This window comes from Acipenser ruthenus, chromosome 13 (assembly GCF_902713425.1).
Source record: "Acipenser ruthenus chromosome 13, fAciRut3.2 maternal haplotype, whole genome shotgun sequence".
In the NCBI taxonomy this organism is placed as follows: Eukaryota; Metazoa; Chordata; class Actinopteri; order Acipenseriformes; family Acipenseridae; genus Acipenser; species Acipenser ruthenus.
Window position 1 is genome coordinate 27,402,674 of NC_081201.1, and position 20,151 is coordinate 27,422,824.

The following is a 20,151-nucleotide window of genomic DNA, read 5'->3' on the forward strand; positions in this document are numbered from 1 at the left end:
CTTGACATAAAATGTATCTGCACAACTAATCCCGGGCTCTAATGTGCAGTATTTGTGCGGTATGTGTTCACCGGTGTCAGTGAAATAGGTGGTTAAATCGGGACTTCATTCCCCAGTATACCTTGAATTGATTGTGAAGCTATCGAAACAGCTGCTCATCGTGTTCTTCGTGGTAATATGTAGGATTGTTTTTTTTATGCTAAGAACTGTTTTGCTTCTTATATATATATATATATATATATATATATATATATATATATATATATATATATATGTTTAGTATTACTATTAGTCAGGTCGAAGGCTTGTTCCAGAGGAGGATTGTACAATGCATTAAGAGAATGCAAATAAACAAAAGAAAGACACATGTTTGAGTGAGTGTTCATAAAGGGTAAACTCAGGAAAAGTGAATTCTATTTCTTGTTTTCCAGTTGGATAGTCAACAGTTGCTATTAACCATGTGGTTAACCTCCAAGAAAAGAAACAAGTAACCTATCTTTGAATATCGATTTTATAAAGTATACTAATACAGTTAAACCTATATACTTTATTGTGTGCCGTGGCAGGCCAAACGTAAATAAGTGTAAGGTTGCCCATGCCAACAATCAGTTACGGCTATTCCCCAGCTGGGTCAATTAGTGTATAAAAGGGAGAATTGGGAGTTAGTTGGGTGGGTGTAGGTGGCAGCAGCTTAGTAGTGAAGGTGAATGAATGCCTGTCCGACATTTGCTTGTTTTGTTTGAATCTTTATTTTGGCCCTTGTGCCTGTTTATTTCTTCCTGTGTGTTTTTGTGTATTAAATAAGTGTGCGCAATAGCGCCTAAACTGCAGCTTCTGTCTCTGAGTCTCTAATTCCTGCTGGTAACATCTTGGTCCACAGCGCTATCCTGTCACATATGCCCATAGAAATGTTCTGAAGAAAACAAAAGCAAATGAGCATAACATTACCCTCCCGTGTGTGTGTGTGTGTGTGTGTGTGTGTGTGTGTTAAAGAAGCTGTTGCTTAAAAGCACATTAAGTATTAATGTAAAAAAGTAATATATGTTGATGAACATGTGCTGGTCAAATATCCTAGAATTTAATTTTGGTTTTACAGAAGATTGGCAAACCTACTTGTGTGGCAGAACTTTTCACCTCTCCTCCCATTGTACAGGTAATACATTTTCAAACTAAGCAGTACTAAGTTCACTAGGTTATTACATATTTACTTGTGTTAACTATAATTAAACCTCAAAGTATTATACCAACAAACACATATTTATGTTATTCTTTTAAATAGTATGTTATCAAATCTTATGCTCAGACAAAGTTAATAATGCTAGTCAATATAAATGTTCCTACATTAATTATTTTTTCAGGGGAAATCAAAGCCAGTTAAAATAATCACCAGACTGACTCTAGTGGTTTCTGAAGCATCACATTGCAATGAATTAGTAAGAGTTTTGATTTGCATGAGTAAAAAATCTGAATTTATTAAAAGATGTTCTATTTCCAGAGAAGCTATTTCATGTTGGTATGTTTGCTTCTAGGAATGTGCTTGAATAATGCTTTATTTGCTGTGTAATTACCCATCTGCCTGCCAAGTGCATTTGATTTGTGTTTTGATACCAAATAAAATTGCCGTCAACATAATTTACTAAATCAATTTATATAGCTTGTAGTCCTTTTAAGATGTAGATGAACACTTATCCTTATAGTTTAAAAACTACTAATTAAAATGATCCACGAGTAAGAATGTTACCTTTTTTTTTTGTAAAAAATATAGCATTGATTACATAGTGCTTTATTCATGGTTAATTCATGGAAAGTTACATTTATGCTTCACTATATGTGCATTATAGAGAGGGAGTTATTTTATTTTGTATTTTAGTCAGATGTGTGTTATGTCTCTCGCGGCGCCCCTCACCCCTAACGAGGGAGCACTGTCTATATATGTGTGTGTGTGTGTGTGTGTGTATATATATATATATATATGCTGTACAAATAAAAAATCAGTATTCATAAACATTGTTTTGTGTGTTGCTGTATGAAATAGAACAAAATGATTGTAGAAATTGCAATGCATTTTTATTGTACATACGGTCTCTAAAAGAATAAATAGTTCAATATTTGCAAAATGTACATATATACTTTACATTAAATATAAAAATTACAGTAAGTGCATTACAATCCAATGCCTCCTATAGTGACAGTAAGGCCTCATAAAATGGTTTACTCTTTTTCCCAACAGCTACTCAGTCCTTCACTACATTCTCTGTCAGTTTAAATTCAGCAGTCTCTTGTATAATGTGGATCTGACACTTAACTAATTAAATCACATTCCACAGGCATGTGTACACCGGTCATCCAAGTAGTACTATATATATATATATATATATATATATATATATATATATATATATATATATATATATATATATATAATGTATATACTTACTGTGTTGCAATAAGACATTGCTAAAAATCTTACTAATAATCCTGAAGAGAATAATGTTTACTAAAATACTGAATACAGTTTATTGTATCATCAGTTCTGTGTGTAACAGAATTAGGTGTGCTGCTTCTTAAATGTCCTTATTTAATGTACTTTTGTCAGATCACATTAACACAATAGGCATTTTCTTCAAATAAAATCTCAGTATTTCTTTCAAAGATCGTTTTTATCATCAGGCTTTCTTGTAGTTCACTGGATCACCTCTGCTGATCCTTTTGATTAGCTACCAGCCAAATCAATTCATTAAAATATATCCTGCTTTCAACACAATGAATAACTAATTATTAAAAATACAAGTATTTGCTGATCATCCCCTGGTCTTTCCGTTAAATAAATTATTAAATAAATAAATAACAAATATTACAGTTTAAGCTTCAGAAGCAAAGATCAATAAAGAAGTTAACACGTTTCAGCATAGCGTGTTTTCTGAATGCAAGTTCATGACATGCTTTCTTCACAAAGTTGTACAACAACTGTAGGTAATTGTTGGTTGGCGTTGTCACATCTTCAAAGTGCTTTAATTTGAGGACTTGCTTGGCTCTTCCACAAAGCTACTCAAGATGTTTTTTGCTCCACTCTGCCACTGAAGTACACTCTCCATTGGGGACTTTCCATCCTGTACAATAAAATAAGTATTTGTATAAGTATGTGATATCTTATAAGCTTTTTGCTGTTTTGTGGAGGTGGATGTGCATTACACCACTGTGTGGCACAACTTTTTCAAACAGAGCACTACCATTAACTCCAGGGACTAAAGTTTGCCCCCCCCAAAAAAAACAAAAACAATTACAGCATTATAAGATATTTATTGCAATCAAGACCCCACCACACTACATACTATTCACTTATACGTAAGAGCTGTATCTCACTTAATTTAGGCGACCATTAATCCGTGTTTTATATTGTATTGATTCTGGGCTTTGAAATATGCTCCTTTAAACATCTTACAGTCTTACATGCTTGTGATTGCCCAAATGAAAGACTTGGACTGATGGTGTTTGTTAGGAAGATAACGAGACAAAATTAAGCATTTGATCAGAAGAAATTAAGAAGACGTTTGAGTTGTACTATGAAAAATACTGCTTGGAAAATAATGATCATTAAGAACAAAACAATCACATGTTTTATACTTACAGAATTCTTAGTGGTCACATTTGCTCCATACATAAGCAAAAGCCTGATGACTCTGAAGCGGTTCAACCTCACAGCATCATGCAAGGAAGTGTCTCCTTCCTGAAAGCAAACAGAAATCATTTGGAATTATTTTCCCTGTGTGCAACCAACAGTCAGTTGTATGTAATCAGTCAGCATGTTGTATTTATCTCACAAGCAACAGATTTAAGGATTAGGGGTATCTTCGGGATAGCTGTTTGCTGTTTTATTACTTCCTCCTGTTTGCAAGGTTGGAAGTTCATTATACCACTAGGTGGCACACTCTTCCCTACTGGCTTTTTTTTTTTAATTACAGCACCGTAAATTCAGGCAGGCATGGAAAGGTGTCTAATCTTGATAGTGGTGAATTGCGCTGTATATTGGATGTGATAGCCTTACCAGGTCTTTTGCATTGATATCTGCTCCACAAGCAATGAGATGTTCAGCACATTCATAATGTCCAGTCCTGACAGCCACATGTAAAGGAGTACTACGCAACTGTTGAGATTTAAAAAAAAGGGAAATTAAATACACAACTTTAAAAAAAGGAAAATAAATATATAAGTGATATGGAGAGAGAGAGAGAGAGATCCTGAAATATCTTAAAAAGTGCACTGGTATTACTAAATTAGATCAAACAGCAGATCTGAATACTGTGCCACCGCCCCCAAACTTCTAAAACCACCACATCTATCTGTTGTATTTGCTGAATAACATTATTAAGGTGGTCAAACAGACTTAATATAGATTTAAAGGTGTCAGAATTTCTATCTGCAACTCTTTAGATCAGTAGACTACAGTAGACACCCATGTCCTATTAAAAAAGGATTTGGACTGCTGATGTGTTCTGTTTATATTTTAAGACAACTCTGATAGAACAGCAGCCAGGCATCCTACCTTGTCTCTTGCATTGAAATTCCCCCCTTTGTTCAATAACAGCTCCAAAACAGGAAGGGATCCACCACGACACACCCAGTGGACAGCAGTGGAATGAAGCTATCAACAAATAGAAGACAGTTTATAAACAAGTCAGTCCATCTCAAGAATACATCATACAAGTACTATATTAAAAGTTCTACAGGTAAAGGGCTATCATTTTAACAGAATGGAGATGCTAAACTCATTAAAGGGACTGTCTGCCTATTCAGAATACAGAACCTTTATTATTCCAAAAAACGCAGTAGTTTACCTTTTCCCATTTCCTTCTCATTTACCATAATTTCACTAGGCTTTGCTATACTTTGATTTTATCACAGTATACAACCGGAAACTTTTATAAGGGTGGTACAATTTATACAGAGTCTTTAAAAGGTAATGGGAACTGCCTACAAATACTCCTGATGATAAAAACGGGGAAACATACCTTATCTTTGTTTTCAATCAAAGCCCCAGCTTCTAGTAATTTATTCACAATTTCCATATGACCTTCGAAGCATGCTCTGTGCAATGCTGTCCTTTGAAACTACAAGGGGAAAACTGTCTTAGTAATGTAAAGTAGGTATTATTAATGTTTTACTGCTAAAAATAGTAACCATACATAATGCATACGGTTTTGTTTTGAAAGCTTACCTGATCACAAGCATTGGGATCACCACCATCTGCAAGGTACTTCTCAATCACAGGTAATTTATTCTCCACTGCAGCTTTCAAGAATGTGGTGACATCCACTACATCGGGCTAAAAAATACATTTTAGTTTACATTAAATTTTTTATCTGTGAGTCTACTCTTGATTTTGTATCTGTGAATTTCTTAATATGTGTGTTCTGTGTAATTATATAATGTTTTTCATGCTTAGACCGTTATTTGCCATGCTTGCTAATGATTCCTGCTTCTGAATTGAGGTGGGAAAGCATAGATCACAGTCACAATGCTTCACCAGAGTGCAACATGAATGGTTTATTCCATTTTAAATAAGTGAATGCAAATGTTCAAATTCACAGTATTTAAAAAAAAAGGTATTTTATTTACCCTAGAAGATGATTTGTGGTGATAGACATCGTTCCTTTTATCGTGTTAACAGTAACTAATTCATATGACACATGATGCATTCCACATTAATTCATGTTTACCCTTTAAACTTACTATAACTTCTGGCTCTGGTTCCTTTTTTGCAGCTGGTACTCTCTTCACTCTCTTCCTCTTCTTCAGATTCACAATGGTTTGAAGATCATCCAGAGTATCAAGCTTAGACTTCGGTTCGACTTTTCTAACCTACACAGAGAGAATTATTACTCGATTTTTAAACATGAATCTTTCAAGTTTCAGTATTGTTTAAAAAATTGCTTTTTCCTAGGAGCTGCTGCTTTGTAGTTACTCCACAGCCACTGCCATACAGATGTATACAGTAAACGACAGCTCCACACGACAGAAAAAATATATACTTGTTTACCGTTGCTTCTTTCTGGTTGTTCTCATTTTGTAAGTTCTGTTTTAAAGGTAGGAGCTTGTTGTGTGATTTCAGATCATCATGCTTCTCTTTGGTAACTGCAGATTCATATTCTCCTCCTCTGAACTTCTCCTGTTCTCCATTCTCTTTGTTCTCGCACTTTTTGCCAGTAACCTACGACAGGAAGCAGAAATCAGTTACTCAGTGTCCTTTAGACATACAATCTGATATGCACACCTTTTCAAGATGTTCTTCAGTCAGAACATTTATATCACTAGCCTATAGCGCCTCAGTAATATTTTAAACCATTGTGGTTGCAGATAGGAATATGTTCAGGATTTCTACCTCACATAATAATAAAATTACACGCCAATAGCTCTACTTTTTTCACAGGTTGTCAAGCATGTGTTTATTTAGCAACTAAGCAGTTATCAGATCCTTGATATCCATTTTATTATTTTTGAGGGTCCAAGGACCCTATAATAAATGATTAAACTCCACTGTAATCTTTGTCACATTCAAAGTATTTTTTCATGTTGATACTACAGTTTAAAATGCAAAGTTTTTGCCAGATGGGCTAACAGTATAGAACAAAGAGATGCTGACTGTGTTGAGCAGGGATAGGCAGCTTTGGTCCTGGAGGGCCATTTCATTCTATGTTTAATAGATACACTTCAAATGATTAAGTACCCTAGGACCTTGTCTGAGGTTCAGTTTAAAATTTAGGGACATAGTTGGAGCAAAGACAGGGACTGTAAGGGTCAATTTGGCCTAATCTTGTGTAGAAGGAGAAAGATAAGCTATACTATGTGCAGAATAGTGTAAAAAAAACAACATTTCCTTTGAAATAATCCTGCATATATAAATTAATTTTATGTACCCCAGGGTATTTACATCTTTAGTAAGGGATTGGGTATATCAGGCTCAGCTACAAATCCACTGTCTGACCTTTGCCAATCAGTTTAACCTCTTTGTGTTTTATAGTGATTGTAAAATTAGGTAGAAACTGGACTTTCCAACTGTGAAATCAGTGTTGCATCCCTGTGTTGTGGTCAGGGGTAAAAAACACTTAAGTAATATGAAACCCCTGTCAAAATGACTTAATGTTATATACAGGTAAAAAAAAAATGACTACAGATAGAGTAGAACATACTAGATCAGAATAGAAAATGCAAAACCACTGAGCCTTGAAATTTAAACAGTGCTGGGTTAGAGAAGAAAGCAAAACTACCTATTGTTTAAAAAAATTATTAAAAACCTTAAAAATCCAACCTTGTCAGAAAATATATGATTATGTAATCATTCTGCTGAGCCTAACTGTTACATTAAAGCAATATGGATTCATACTACCAGCATCAAACATATTATTATACAAAATATGTTCCTTATAAACGTTTCCCATAGTAAAAGCATAACAAAATGTGATAAAGCATAGTAAAAACATCATAAAGTATAGTAAAGCACTGTAAAGCCCAGAGGAATGGTAGAGCATAATAAAAAAAACATGGCAAACCATGGCAGGATATAGTATATGCATAGTATAATAACCATAGTAAAAATGACTGCAAAAACACCATGGTAAACTTTTATAAGGGATATTCAAACTATGAATCCAAATAACATGTCACATACTGTACAGTGTATGCATAAACACCACAGTAAGCATAAACAAAAGAACCATACATTAATACCAAAACTATTACATTCTTAATGTACAAAAGTATATTCCCCAATACTGATTGTAGGGTTGCTAATATTAACGAGGAACAGTACGATAATGAAATCAGTCTTAGACCTACCAGCTCTTCCACTCTTAACATCACCATGTTTGCAAAGGTCTGTAGTATCCTTAGTTAGTGCTGAACTCCACAGGTGGCAATTTCAGATCTACTGAGGCCCATCAGGCCATGATGGTTTATATATGCAGAGGACTCCTACATAATTAGGTCATGTTCCATCCTGGGAAGGACCCATCCCAATTACCAACATAGGTGTCCTGTCATTCTTGGCATGCTGTCAGGCACTATCTGATGTCACAAAAAAAGGGGGATGAAACGAGACCACAAATGGGCCTTCCTGCTTGTATGAATCAAGGTGAAACTGGAGACTTGGTGCCAACAGTTGTGATTACACAGTCCAGCAATGCCGACCCTCCTACCTCATGCTTACCAGAACAGCTGCCCGTCAGTATTTGCACATGGACCACATGACTGCTCAGAAGGAAGCAGGAAAAGGTACATGAATGATGAGTAAAGCATGAGAGAAACATGCAGCATGAGTTACGCTATTAATAATAGTGTTCTTTTGTGGACATCTGCTTCTGTCAGTGGTCTATTTATAAAGAGCATCTTTACAGGTCTTTCTGACTATTCTATATTAGTGAGTTTGTTTCTTTTGATGGCTTTCTGTCTTAACTTTGTTTCCATCTGTACCAAGAGCAATCATTTATTTTTAATAATGTCTGTGATTAGTCACATGCTTTGCTACACAGAAGGTGTATGAATAGCATGAGCCATTTAAAGCATACTGACATATCTTTGCTGACATATTGGCATATAAAAACAAGTATTACATCATTAGGGGTTATTCATAGAACCCTTTTCATATAAAAAATAAAGATGTCCACGACATGGGGCTCAATATTGATGCCTAATAGGGTATAGTATACTTACTGGTGATGTGGCAGGGCTGAGGCCCTGCATGTGTAAGTCATGTATTTTGTTTGTTTTTTCTTTTTTTTTTAAGTATGTACTACATATGGCAGGTGTGGAGTTGGAACCCCCTCCTTCATAAAACAGGTGTGGAATGTAGCCAGGTGTTAATTGCATTGTTGATTATCAAGTCCTGGCCACATGCTATAAAAGGATCTGGAACGCCAGTTCCTTTGTCCTCTAGAAGCTGGGTGTGAGGGGTTTGAGAACCAAGTATGTGACCACTGTGTGCGGACCCAGGGTTATAAGTGCTACACTTAGAACAGCAATTGGTTTAGGGGATTTCAAAACCCACGCAGTTTAATTGAGGGTGTGTCAGGGAGAAGGTTCCTGTAGTGGGACCTCCCTTTTAATGGCGGTGTGACAATCTTATTTTTTATCTGCTTTTTACCCACTTTTGTTTTTGCATTTTTGTATTTCTTTTGTTTACACTTGTGTGTGTGTGTCCTCCTGCCCTATGTATAACTATTGATGGTACCTTAGAGATGGCTACCTTCAAAATATTGTGAATAAACCCAGGCACCTGTGTGGCATTTTGATTACAACCCTCTGTCTCTCCCTCAGTCTCTCACAGTGGATTCCCACACCCCTATTACAGTTGAATTTCATTGCAGGTCTATGTACATGCCCCACTGTCCATAACACAGGCAACCTCTATATTGGAAGCAATGGTCAATTTTTCAATAGTATTGTGTTAACCATTTGGGGACCAAGGAGGCTGTGTGGTCCAGTGGTCAAATCCCACCTCAGCCACTGACTCATTGTGTGACCCTGAGCAAGTCACTTAACTGCCTTGTGCTCCGTCTTTCGGGTGAGACGTAGTTGTAAGTGACTCTGCAGCTGATGCATAGTTCACACATCCTAGTCTCTGCAAGTCGCCTTGGATAAAGGCGTCTGCTAAATAAACTAATAATAATAATAATAATAAAAGTTGAGATCTGATATCTCCTGGGGCAATTCAGAATCACAGACCCGCCCCTCAGATTATCAGATCCAAGTGATGTAGATTCCAAGATTAATGAACACAAAAATACAGATCTCAGGTTTCCAAATTTCTCTAATGGAATTTAATTGTATACTTTTAACGGCTAGTTTGATAAACCCTCTAATCTTGGATTATTTTATAAATCCATGACTAGTGTGAATCTGAGCCTGTGAAGCCAGCTGTAAGCTACTGTATACTGTAACTATATATATCTCAGGCAACTCTATATATTTGAATTAATGAATTAATGTATATATTTTTATTTAGAGGGCCCAATTATTATTTCATTTAGAGTGTCCATTTATTGAATCCTCCAACCCCACAGACAAACCAGCCGTCTCCAGGCCCCTGGAGCTCAAAGGCCAGACCTGCAGGTGTCTGGCCACTAGAGACACTATAGCACAGTGAGAAGATGCAATCAACAGGTGAGCAGGGGCCCTATAAAATCACTAGCGAAGATCAGCGATTTCAACGGCCAGTATACCAAATCTAGAGGATAATGACAAAAATCACATACTTTTTCTCTAGTGATCCATAGGGGTAGAGCACAGTAAGGCTCAGGTTCAAATGCTGGTCCTACTGTCTTGTTTAAGACCAATGAGGTGGCCTGATAACATAAAAAACCTGTACTCTGTACAAAATAGTGTATGTGTATGTTATTTATTTTTTTCTACAGCTCCTAGCTGTACCTCATAATCATGTAAATAGGCACGTGGGGTTATACAGTTTTCTGAGGAAATGCAGGTCCTATTTTGGTTTCATGTACGGTATAAGCGTAACACAATAGCTGAAGGTGAGTGTAAATGCAAGGCGTGGGGGCTGGAAGGTTTTAAAATGTGCACTCATTTACACCAGCATGGTAAGTTGTGACAGCAACATTGATTAAACACCACGTTAAAGCCTTGTAATCAGATTCCGTATAGATTTTTTTTTTTTTGCTTTCTTATCAACTCTTTTCAAAAAGAGTGCCCCATTCAAGCCCAAGCTCATCTTGCGTATAAGCCCACTCCTAGGTACTTCTTGTGTATGAACTGTAGGATCTGTTTTCTTGAGCCTTTTCATACAGTTTTATTGAAATCTTTCTAATTAGGATGTTTTCAGAAACACCTCCTTTAGGGACTGGGACTTGCATTTCCTGTGCTAATACACATAGGATATAATAGCCTGAATTAACTAAGGAGGATACATGGGAGTGGCTAACTGATAGATACTGTAAGAGGAAAACATGAAAAGTGTTTGTTGTTAACATAGTGTTCAGTGAGTTGCAGTTCTCTCAAGGAAAGAGACAAAGAACCAGCGGTCTGCCTGTATCTATTTTACTGAATGTCAAACAACCTGTACTTCCTCTAACAGAATTCTGTTTATCTACTTTCTTATACAAATGATGTCTGTACTGATTCCTTTTCTTTTCTCCTTTATATGGTATGGGGGAGTAGGTCTGGCTATCAGTCATCTTACCATACATTCATTCATTTTATATTATGAATTTACTGTTGTTTACCATAGTAAAGGTGCACACAACTACTACTGATTCTGAGGAAAGATGTGCAGATAAAGCGAGAATAGTATGTGCGGAATCTCTAATGAGACAGATGTGGGATATCGAGGAAGCTCAGGTAAAGTGCTTTATGACTGTATTCTGAATCTATTGAAAAAGCATGGTTAATTTAATACTGAGGCCATGTTTTAAAGTGTATCTGCAGGGTTAATAAACCTCTATGCCATTAGCAATATCTGCAGCCAAATATAAGAACAGAGAGTCATTGCATGCATTCCCAATGCTTAGTTTTTTATTTTTTATTATTATGAACAAAAGGGGAACATTGTATAATGTAAGTGCCCCCATCACCGCACGAAAACTAACAGAAACAGTTTTGTCCATTTTCATCAATAATATATCCTATTGTCTTTAAGAATGTCATTTTTAAATATATATATATATATATATATATATATATATATATATATATATATATATATATATATATATATATATAAAAATTAAATTCTAGGAAGCTATAACTCATTCATGCTTATAACGTAATTTATAGATTGACTTATGCTCTTGTTGTCAATTTGCTGTTAAAATCGTTATCTGTTCCTGGGGGGGTTATAAAACAAAGTGCTTCAGTCAGTAACTGTAGATATACTGCTTGACAAAACACTGTTTTAATAGTGCAAGGACACTGGAATTGGTCTGAGCAGTCAGGTGTTAACACTTGGCACTGTCACCTTATGAGCAATAACTATACTGAGAAATATACATGTACATTAAATCAGCTATATCAGGGTCAACAGATATTCACACAAGTGTGGGTTACCTATGGCAGGTGTTTTAATTTTTTTTATATTTTACCCTGGATTAGTCCTACCTTCTTGTATTCCACAGCAACATGTATGGAGGACAGGGTGAGAAGCATTCATGGTAGATTAAACTGTTTTTTCAAAGTTATATAGATATCTACAATTTATTTTGAAAAAAATATTTTTTTCATTCAGAATGCAGTGCTTTTTCAACACCTTAATTTAATATATAACATTTTTATTTTTCTACAGAAATGGCAGGTCTTATTAATGTGACAATCTGATCTTCAACCAGCTGTCACAGCGTAATTATATCTTCCTTCCAGCTGTTTTTTCAGTTGCATGTGACTGCTTAAACACTTGCAGGCATTAAAAATGGGCAGGTGTATCACATCAAAGTATGTAGAAATCTGTTAATGTTGGTTCAATGTGTTTTAATTAAGGTGCGGAAACCCACACCAAATATAAATCCTCATTTAAATCTTAATCTATTAAATACCTGTGCATTCGCTATTGCAGTCTCAAATGTGCAGTTTTGACATTAAAGTTTTACAGCTAAACTGTATTTCCATACTATTAAATCACACATGGTACTTAAGCCATTATTGTGTCTTGATCATAAAAAAATCAGCTGGAATGGATGGATTGGAGCCATATTTTTGAACAGTAGCAACACAGATTATTGCTCAACCATTAGCCGATCTATTTAATCTCTCTCTTATTTTAGTTCCATCAATTTGGAAAGCTGCATATGTTGTCCCTATTTTTAAAGGAGGTGACCATTCAAACCTAAACAACTAGAGTCCTATAGCTGTACTTCCAGCTACTGCCAAAGTATCTGAGAGTTTAGTAAACGAACAATTAAAGAGTTTCTTAGAACAGAAGAATATCCTAGCCGATCATCGCTCTGGATTTCATTTGATATATGGTACATAAACTGTAGTCTTTAAGGTGATTAATGACATAGTGCTTGCTTTGGATACCGGTAAATTAGTTGGTGCTTTATTACTGAATTTATCTAAAGCCTTAGATTCTGGAGAATTTTTGTTTGTTTGTTTGTTTCGGATTTAGTGAGAGGGCTGTGGATTGGTTCAAGGATTACCTAAAAGATCAAAGGCTGAGTCTAAGGGGTTAACACGGGGTTAACTCAGTCTGGTCTTTGAGCCTCTAAGGGGTTAACTCAGCCTGGTCTTTGAGCCTCTGTGTAAGGTGTAGGTACCTCAGGGTTCAGTACTTGGACCAATCCTCTTTACCCTATATACAGAGCATCAAAAGAAACGTATCACTAGTATAACTCATTTATTTTCGAAAAAAAAGGTATATAAATGATGGACATTGATTAAATGTTTTGTTTTCTTTTTAATCGCTCGATCATTCATCCTTGACCATGACATGCTTGAGTGACTATGCCTGAAGCATATGCACTTAATCACCTAATTAGTGAGACAGTTGCTTGGACACTGGATATGGAGTGATTTCAGCTGTTGAATTGCAAGCTTGAACAATAGCAATAAAGAAAATCACAGAAAAAAAAACAATATGCCACATCTGTCAAGAGAGCAACATCTTCGTGCAATCGGCATGTTGGAGGCTGGACTTGAAATTAGGACCTAAATGATTAGGTTTTCTTTTTAGGATCAAGAAGAGTTTTTCCTTATCTAGCAGGTTAAAGTTATTAACTGCTACTATTCTCCTTGTTTTAGATTATTGAGATTATTTAGTCCTAACATTGTTTTTTACCGTATCTTGTAAAGCGCTTTGTGATGATGGTCCACTATATAATATAATAATAATATCTTTATTTTCACATAGCGCCTTTCATAGTGGACCACCATCACAAAGCACTTTACAGAGGTAGGCTGTGAACTGTGCATTATATGCAGAGTCACTTACAATAGGACATTGATTTAACATCTCATCTGCAGGATGGAGCACAAGGAGGTTAAGTGACTTGTTCATGGTCACACAGTGAGTCAGTCATTAACCTTCTGGTTTTTTAAGTCTTTGTACTGTACTTCCTTATTTGATGGCTCCTCTAAAAAGGACTAGCATTGGCTATAGTTTACGCTCTCAGGATTTTGTTAATTTGGCTGTTCTAAGGGTTCGAACATGTATGGAAGAATTATCTTTTGCATATCAACTCACAAAGATGTATAAAATTGTTTCCATCATAGTTTGCTTCTCCTTCAGTCCATATTAACAAATAGATATGTCTTATGTATTCTATTCTTTGATCTCTGGATGCCGCTGATTAAGTTTGACCTTGGTCTCAATGGGCAAATCTCCTGAGTAAATAAAAAAAATTGCACATCCTTGGTCATTTCACCTTGGTGAGTGAAACAACACATTCTTTCTTGTCATTAACCATCCAGCTGCTTCTCCTTTTGACTGACATGCTTTCAGCCAGCTACATGCTTTACATGAGGAGGCTATGTATGAAAAGGACTTGGGGGTAGTAGTGGATGAGTCTCTTATGCCAACTAGACAATGCAGAGAAGCTATAAAAAGGCAAATAGAATGGTAGGTTATATAGCCAAGACAGTTGAATTAAAACCTAGAGAAATTATATTAAAATTAACGACCATGCTTGCATCAAAGCAAGCAAGCATAAGTGGGCTGAATGGCCTTTTCTTGTTCTAGAATTTCTTATGTCCTGTGACACAGAAGACACTGCTGAGGTGAAAGGACTTAGGAAGTGAAGCAGTCGTCATGAGAGTAAGGGCATGGAAACTGTGAACTTTCTTTACCCCAGTGTAGTACTAGATGTTAGGATGTCTTGTCAAGGCTGGGATCAGGGGAAACGGGCCCAACCCAATATTAGGTACTGTCTTTATAAAGTGGCCAGTATACGTTCATGTTTTTTAGCTTACCTATCAAAGGCTTTATCTTGGTAATCACTTCATTTGGGCATTTCAATGACATGCTATTCTTACTTTAGTAACTGGTAATTGTGATCTATATTTCGTCATACAGATAACTCTAATTTTAGTTTTTACAGCAATTGTGAGGATATTTACGTTACTGGATTCTTATAGTACACATGAGAACTTTACTGTAAAATGGTTATAATTTTGTTGAAATACTTTAAAATGTATCTTTCATCAGGATGAGATTTGTTTTTTCTTGGAAAGAAGTAAACATATCCGTCACTTTGACTGACAGCTCTCATGTTTGCCAGTAAAATAGTTTTCTTTTTTCAGTATTTACTGGCCTTATCTGAAGCAGAGGCCTAGCACCACAACTATGAGAATAATGAACAGCATTTTAATGAGGGAGAAAAGCATTATTCTGCTTCTTAAGCTCTGTCATTGCCTTCAATGATAAGCTTTCAGGATTTCTTTGACAAAAGAAAAAGAAAAAGATTGGTCTAGCAGAAAAGGGCAGCCATGAATGAAAACTTTCATTGATTTAATGTAAGATTCAAAATCCATTTTCTTATTTACACAAGCAATAGTGGAAAGTGTTTTCCACTTAAACATTTATTTACCTATTTTATTTAATTAGGCCGTATTTATATCACACATTCTATAATTACTCCTACTCTTAAATAATCTTTTTTTTTATATTGCTTAGCCATTAGTACTATACCACCACCACCTCACTTTTTTTGTATAGAAGATATTTTGGTTCTTTGCTTTGCTAGTTTTGTATCCTTTAATTCTGGATATGCAGCTCTTTCAAATACAGTTGTAATAGATTAAATTAAGCATTGCCCTTTTTTCCAGGTATGGTAGCTAATCCGATTGCGTTCTCTCCAAATTTGGTAATTACTGGAATTTTTATTTTTTTCTATATGCTCATATCTTTATTTTGCTTGCAGCTTAGATTTCCATTGACTTTCAGAATAACACAATTTTGGATTAAAAAAACTAAACAAACAAACAAAAAAACACAATTTGTGTTTAAAGGACAAAAAAAACCAATATTGTTTTAAATGTTTTAAAACAAAAAGGGTGACTTTACCATATTTACAGTATCAATTAGCTCCTGGATCATTTAACACATGTATTGCACTTCTGTAGTGTGTAACATGTTACATTACTGGCACTTGAACAATACACTTGGTTGGCTTCTTGGTACACAGATGGTTTCTTGAGCAGTTGTTATGAGCAGGTTTGACAGTACTTTCAAACACAGGTAAGAAATTAACCATCTGTTCTAATCAAAACAGATTTGTAACCATATGTTGAAAACTTGTCTTAAAGCCTTTTTTTGTTTAGTTTATTATTATTATTTATTTCTTAGCAGACGCCCTTATCCAGGGTGATTTACAATAATTACAAGATATCACATTATTTTTTACATACAATTACCCTTTTATACAGTTTGGGTTTTACTGGAGCAATCTAGGTAAAGTACCTTGCTCAAGGGTACAGCAGCAGTGTCCTCACCTGGGATTGAACCCACAACCCTCTGGTCAAGAGTCCAGAGCCCCTAACCACTACTCTACACGGCTGCCCTTTATGGAGTCAAGTGGCTCTCCTAAAAGCCAATCTTAGTTTTAGCTTTTTTTTATGATTGACCACCAAGGTAAGCATCTGTGTAGTAAAGTGCTGTATGAATTATAAATGATCAGCAATAGTAGAGAAAGGTAGCTGTCACAGAGCACTGGTGGCTACAGTTAGAACATGATGTGCAGCACAGTCTCAAAACTACATGGAGCACAGGAGACAGGCCTTTGAAAGGGTGACAGCAACCATACTATTCTGAGACATGCACACACAAAATAGTTTGGTTAGAACAAATTACATTTCTCAGACACTTTTTAGCTGAAATAACATTACTTTTCACATTTTAATTTCCTGTTTCCTGTTTTACTTGATATAACAGTGACATAATATATTATTTTGCTCAATATTCACTACTATTATCATACAGGTTTGAGTTAAGTTATTAAGAGGAGTTGATTTTGGATGCATACTATTATTATTATTATTAGTAGTAGTAGTAGTAGTAGTCGTAGTAGTAATTATAATACCCCTCAGATATTGAATTTTAAATGCCACATCTCGCTTACTTATTTTTAAGTGGTCTGAAGCACAAATCTAATTTCTACTTGGCTGTTTTTAAGCAATACTATGGAAACCACATTCAAGCTTATAAAAATGAATATATTTACGTCTGCTTTCACAGACCCTTATTAGCACCAATCTTATACAACCTTATCTGTGTTGACATGGGTTAGTAAAAAATAAATAAATAAATAAATAAAAATAAAAAAGATTCATTAAGAACATAAGAACATTTACAAATGAGAGGAGGCCATTCAGCCCATCTTGCTTGTTTGGTTGTTAGTAGCTTATTGATCCCAGAATCTCATCAAGCAGCTTCTTGAAGGATCCCAGGGTGTCAGCTTCAACAACATTACTGGGGAGTTGTGTCAGCTTCAAGAACATTTCTGGGGAGTTGGTTCCAGACCCTCATAATTCTCTGTGTTAAAAAGTGCCTCCTATTTTCTGTTCTGAATTCCCCTTTATCTAATCTCCATTTGTGATCCCTGGTCTTTGTTTCTTGTACCCTGGGGTATATTCCAGAAACTACCCATGGGGGTATAATATGGGAGGTTACACCAGTATTCTGCATTTGTGCAAGGTCTTGCTTGTTAGAATCTTTTACCTATTTTTGAAGAGGGGACAATATGCATACATACTAAAACCTTTAGCAATCAAGGGGTCTAAGTAGGATTAATGGGGGAAAAAAAAAAATTAATACAAATTGTTTATTCTAAATTTTCTTGCTACCTGTCATTTCATTTAACAAAACTGAACAAACCCCTGCTTACTATTACCAAATTATACAAAAAAAACATGCTTCCCCATTCTGAATAGAGGCAGTTCTTTAGCCATACAATGCAACTACTCTGTTTATTGCTGACTGAAAGCTGCTTCCTCTGATATGTAGATTTTGAAGAAGAAATCTAATCAAGATGAATTCATAAACACCTACAAGTCTGGTGGAGATGCTAAATTAATTTTACCATTTTGAACGAATATGGTATGAGTGTTCAGATTTTATTGTTGCTTCCTCGCAAGAAAATGTTGGTTTCTAAAAATATCTGTTGGGAGATATACTGTACTAATAAAAGACTACAGTCACATGTGGATGGGTTTTGTGTTGTTGTCTACAAACACCCTAATGGATTGTTGCCCACATCATAAGCCCATAGCCATAACAATGAGATTTACAGATTTGCTTAAACAAACATGAAGGCTCAGCTGTCATTAACTCTTATAGAATTTGATTCCACAGGGCATGATTAAGGCATGTGGACTGAAGAAACTATAAGCTTGATGTTCTTGGTCCATAAACAGGCTTGATTGTTCCATTTGCCAAGTTACCAAGGTTTTAAAAGAGAACCATATTTTTATAAATCAATTCAATGGAACAACTGCCTTTCATTTTGTTGGTTCAAGAAATGTTCCAATAACAAAAGCGCTTTGAACTGCAAGCGTTGATACAGTTCTTGTAATTTTTTAACATATACTTTTTTAGAATACGGTGCTTAATCGAAATGTGTGTATCTTTTTAGAAAAATAAGTTCATAAAGAAGAATTTACATGTTCAAATGAACAATGATTTCTGAAGGGCCGACAGACTGGCATAAGCCATTTATAGAATGATACCACAACCACAGGCATAACATTTTGATGTTTGTGATATGCCCATGATATTAAAATGGTAAGCAATATATACTGACAGTCTAACAGAGTACCATGTTACAATATAAGTACCAGTGCCCTACCATATCAAGGCAACTGCAATGTTTGTTCAATATACGTTGGACTGCCAGTGCAGGTAAAGCTGTGGTCTGCCAATGGTGGTACTAAAATCTGAGTAAAATGTTTTCTTTTTCAATGCCATTGATGGAGAACCAGGTAATAGAATTATATTATAATAGTATCTCCACGGTACCCATCACGCTTTTCTGCAAGAGGAATAATGTTGTATTTTTATACATAAAATAACTTCCAGGACTGTCACAACCAAACTCATTACATTAATAATGTGAATTGAAATGAGTGCCCCCAGAATAATTAGCCCATTAGAGTTCTATGGTACAGCAGTGTAAAGTATTGCAAGTCACAGAACTGTAAACCCCTTCTGAGGATGAAACCAATTAAGCATCAGAGCCTTCTCTGTCATTCCAAAAAGACAATGTTTGGAGAAAATTTATGAAAATTCTGAATAGTTATTGTGTTTACCATTTCTCACAGACAGATGGAAACGATCAGCTCAAAAAGGACCCTAATATTGCTAAACATAGAAGTCCGGGACTAATGTGTTGCCAACTTAAAAGTCTGCAATGTTAAATTAGTAATGAATGTTTGTGCAATTTGTATGCATTATACTCACTCAGGCTCGTTTCAATGTGACTCTGGGTTGACCTGTGTTTACTTCAATGCCTTTTAATGTATTATTAATGTAATAAAGAAACAGCAGGGAATAAAATATTATAGCCAATCAAGCTAAGATACTGAATAAACAAGATAACAAAAACAGGAATAGTATTTGGAGCAATAGACAGCACACATACCAGAGAAGCAGTCCATAAAACTGAAACCTGTTCCATTATCAAACTGGAAGAGACACTGCAGAAAGGTCAAAGATCACCTGCATGTATAACATTTTTGTATAATTTCCATTTATATACTCTATACCTACCTTCAATATTCACTGATGTTACAAATAACTCACAGTGGCATATGGAAACAAATCTTAAGTTGCTTTACCTGTTTTGGAGTAAAGATCCTTTTATGACATGTATTCTTTCTGAGCATGAAGACTAATATAACAGGGCATGTATGAAAGCAATAGTGCAAATTGGAGTGTGATCTACCCTAATTTGTTTCATCCTTAAAGTGGGTTGTAGCTCAGTGTCTATCACTTACTTTTTAAATTTACAATACTTCAGTGGGCAATTGTATTGTCTAATTCTCTTTCATCTGGGCTCTGATGCAAATCTCTTCCATTAATGTAATTAGTTTGTTTGTTTTAGTCTTATCAGTACAATTTACATATCAGGTGTGGTAAAGTAAGTGTTCCCAACCTTAATTTGGATGCTTTAGGACCCTGGGGATTAGGTAACATCTATTCCATCTACGTGAAGGTGGCTGCAA

General features: G+C 35.4%; 1 protein-coding gene across 2 annotated transcripts; it reads right to left on the minus strand.

The window, feature by feature from the left end:
• Window positions 1-2,045: 2,045 nt before the first annotated feature.
• ankrd1a (ankyrin repeat domain 1a (cardiac muscle)) lies at window positions 2,046-19,842 on the minus strand. Of its 2 annotated transcripts, none has more exons than XM_058984997.1 (9): window positions 19,765-19,842; window positions 6,038-6,208; window positions 5,731-5,859; window positions 5,216-5,323; window positions 5,010-5,108; window positions 4,544-4,642; window positions 4,046-4,144; window positions 3,629-3,727; window positions 2,046-3,110 (listed from the first exon to the last, which is right to left on the minus strand). In XM_058984997.1, exons 1-9 carry the CDS (start codon window positions 19,810-19,812, stop codon window positions 3,012-3,014), a joined length of 951 nt encoding a protein of 316 aa, XP_058840980.1. In that variant the 5' UTR covers window positions 19,813-19,842; the 3' UTR covers window positions 2,046-3,011. The 2 variants fall into 2 exon arrangements, with proteins under 2 accessions (XP_058840980.1, XP_033885761.1); XM_034029870.2 differs by lacking the exon at window positions 19,765-19,842 and adding an exon at window positions 7,834-7,939.
• Window positions 19,843-20,151: the final 309 nt, after the last annotated feature.

Coding starts and splice junctions, on each gene's coding strand:
- ankrd1a (XM_058984997.1), bottom strand. CDS start 19,812: ATGCTCAGAAAGAATACATGTCATAAAAGGATCTTTACTCCAAAACAG. Junction 6,209..19,764: donor GGATCTTTACTCCAAAACAG/GTAAAGCAACTT, acceptor TTCCTGTCGTAG/GTTACTGGCAAAAAGTGCGA. Junction 5,324..5,730: donor AACCAGAGCCAGAAGTTATA/GTAAGTTTAAAG, acceptor TGTATTTTTTAG/CCCGATGTAGTGGATGTCAC.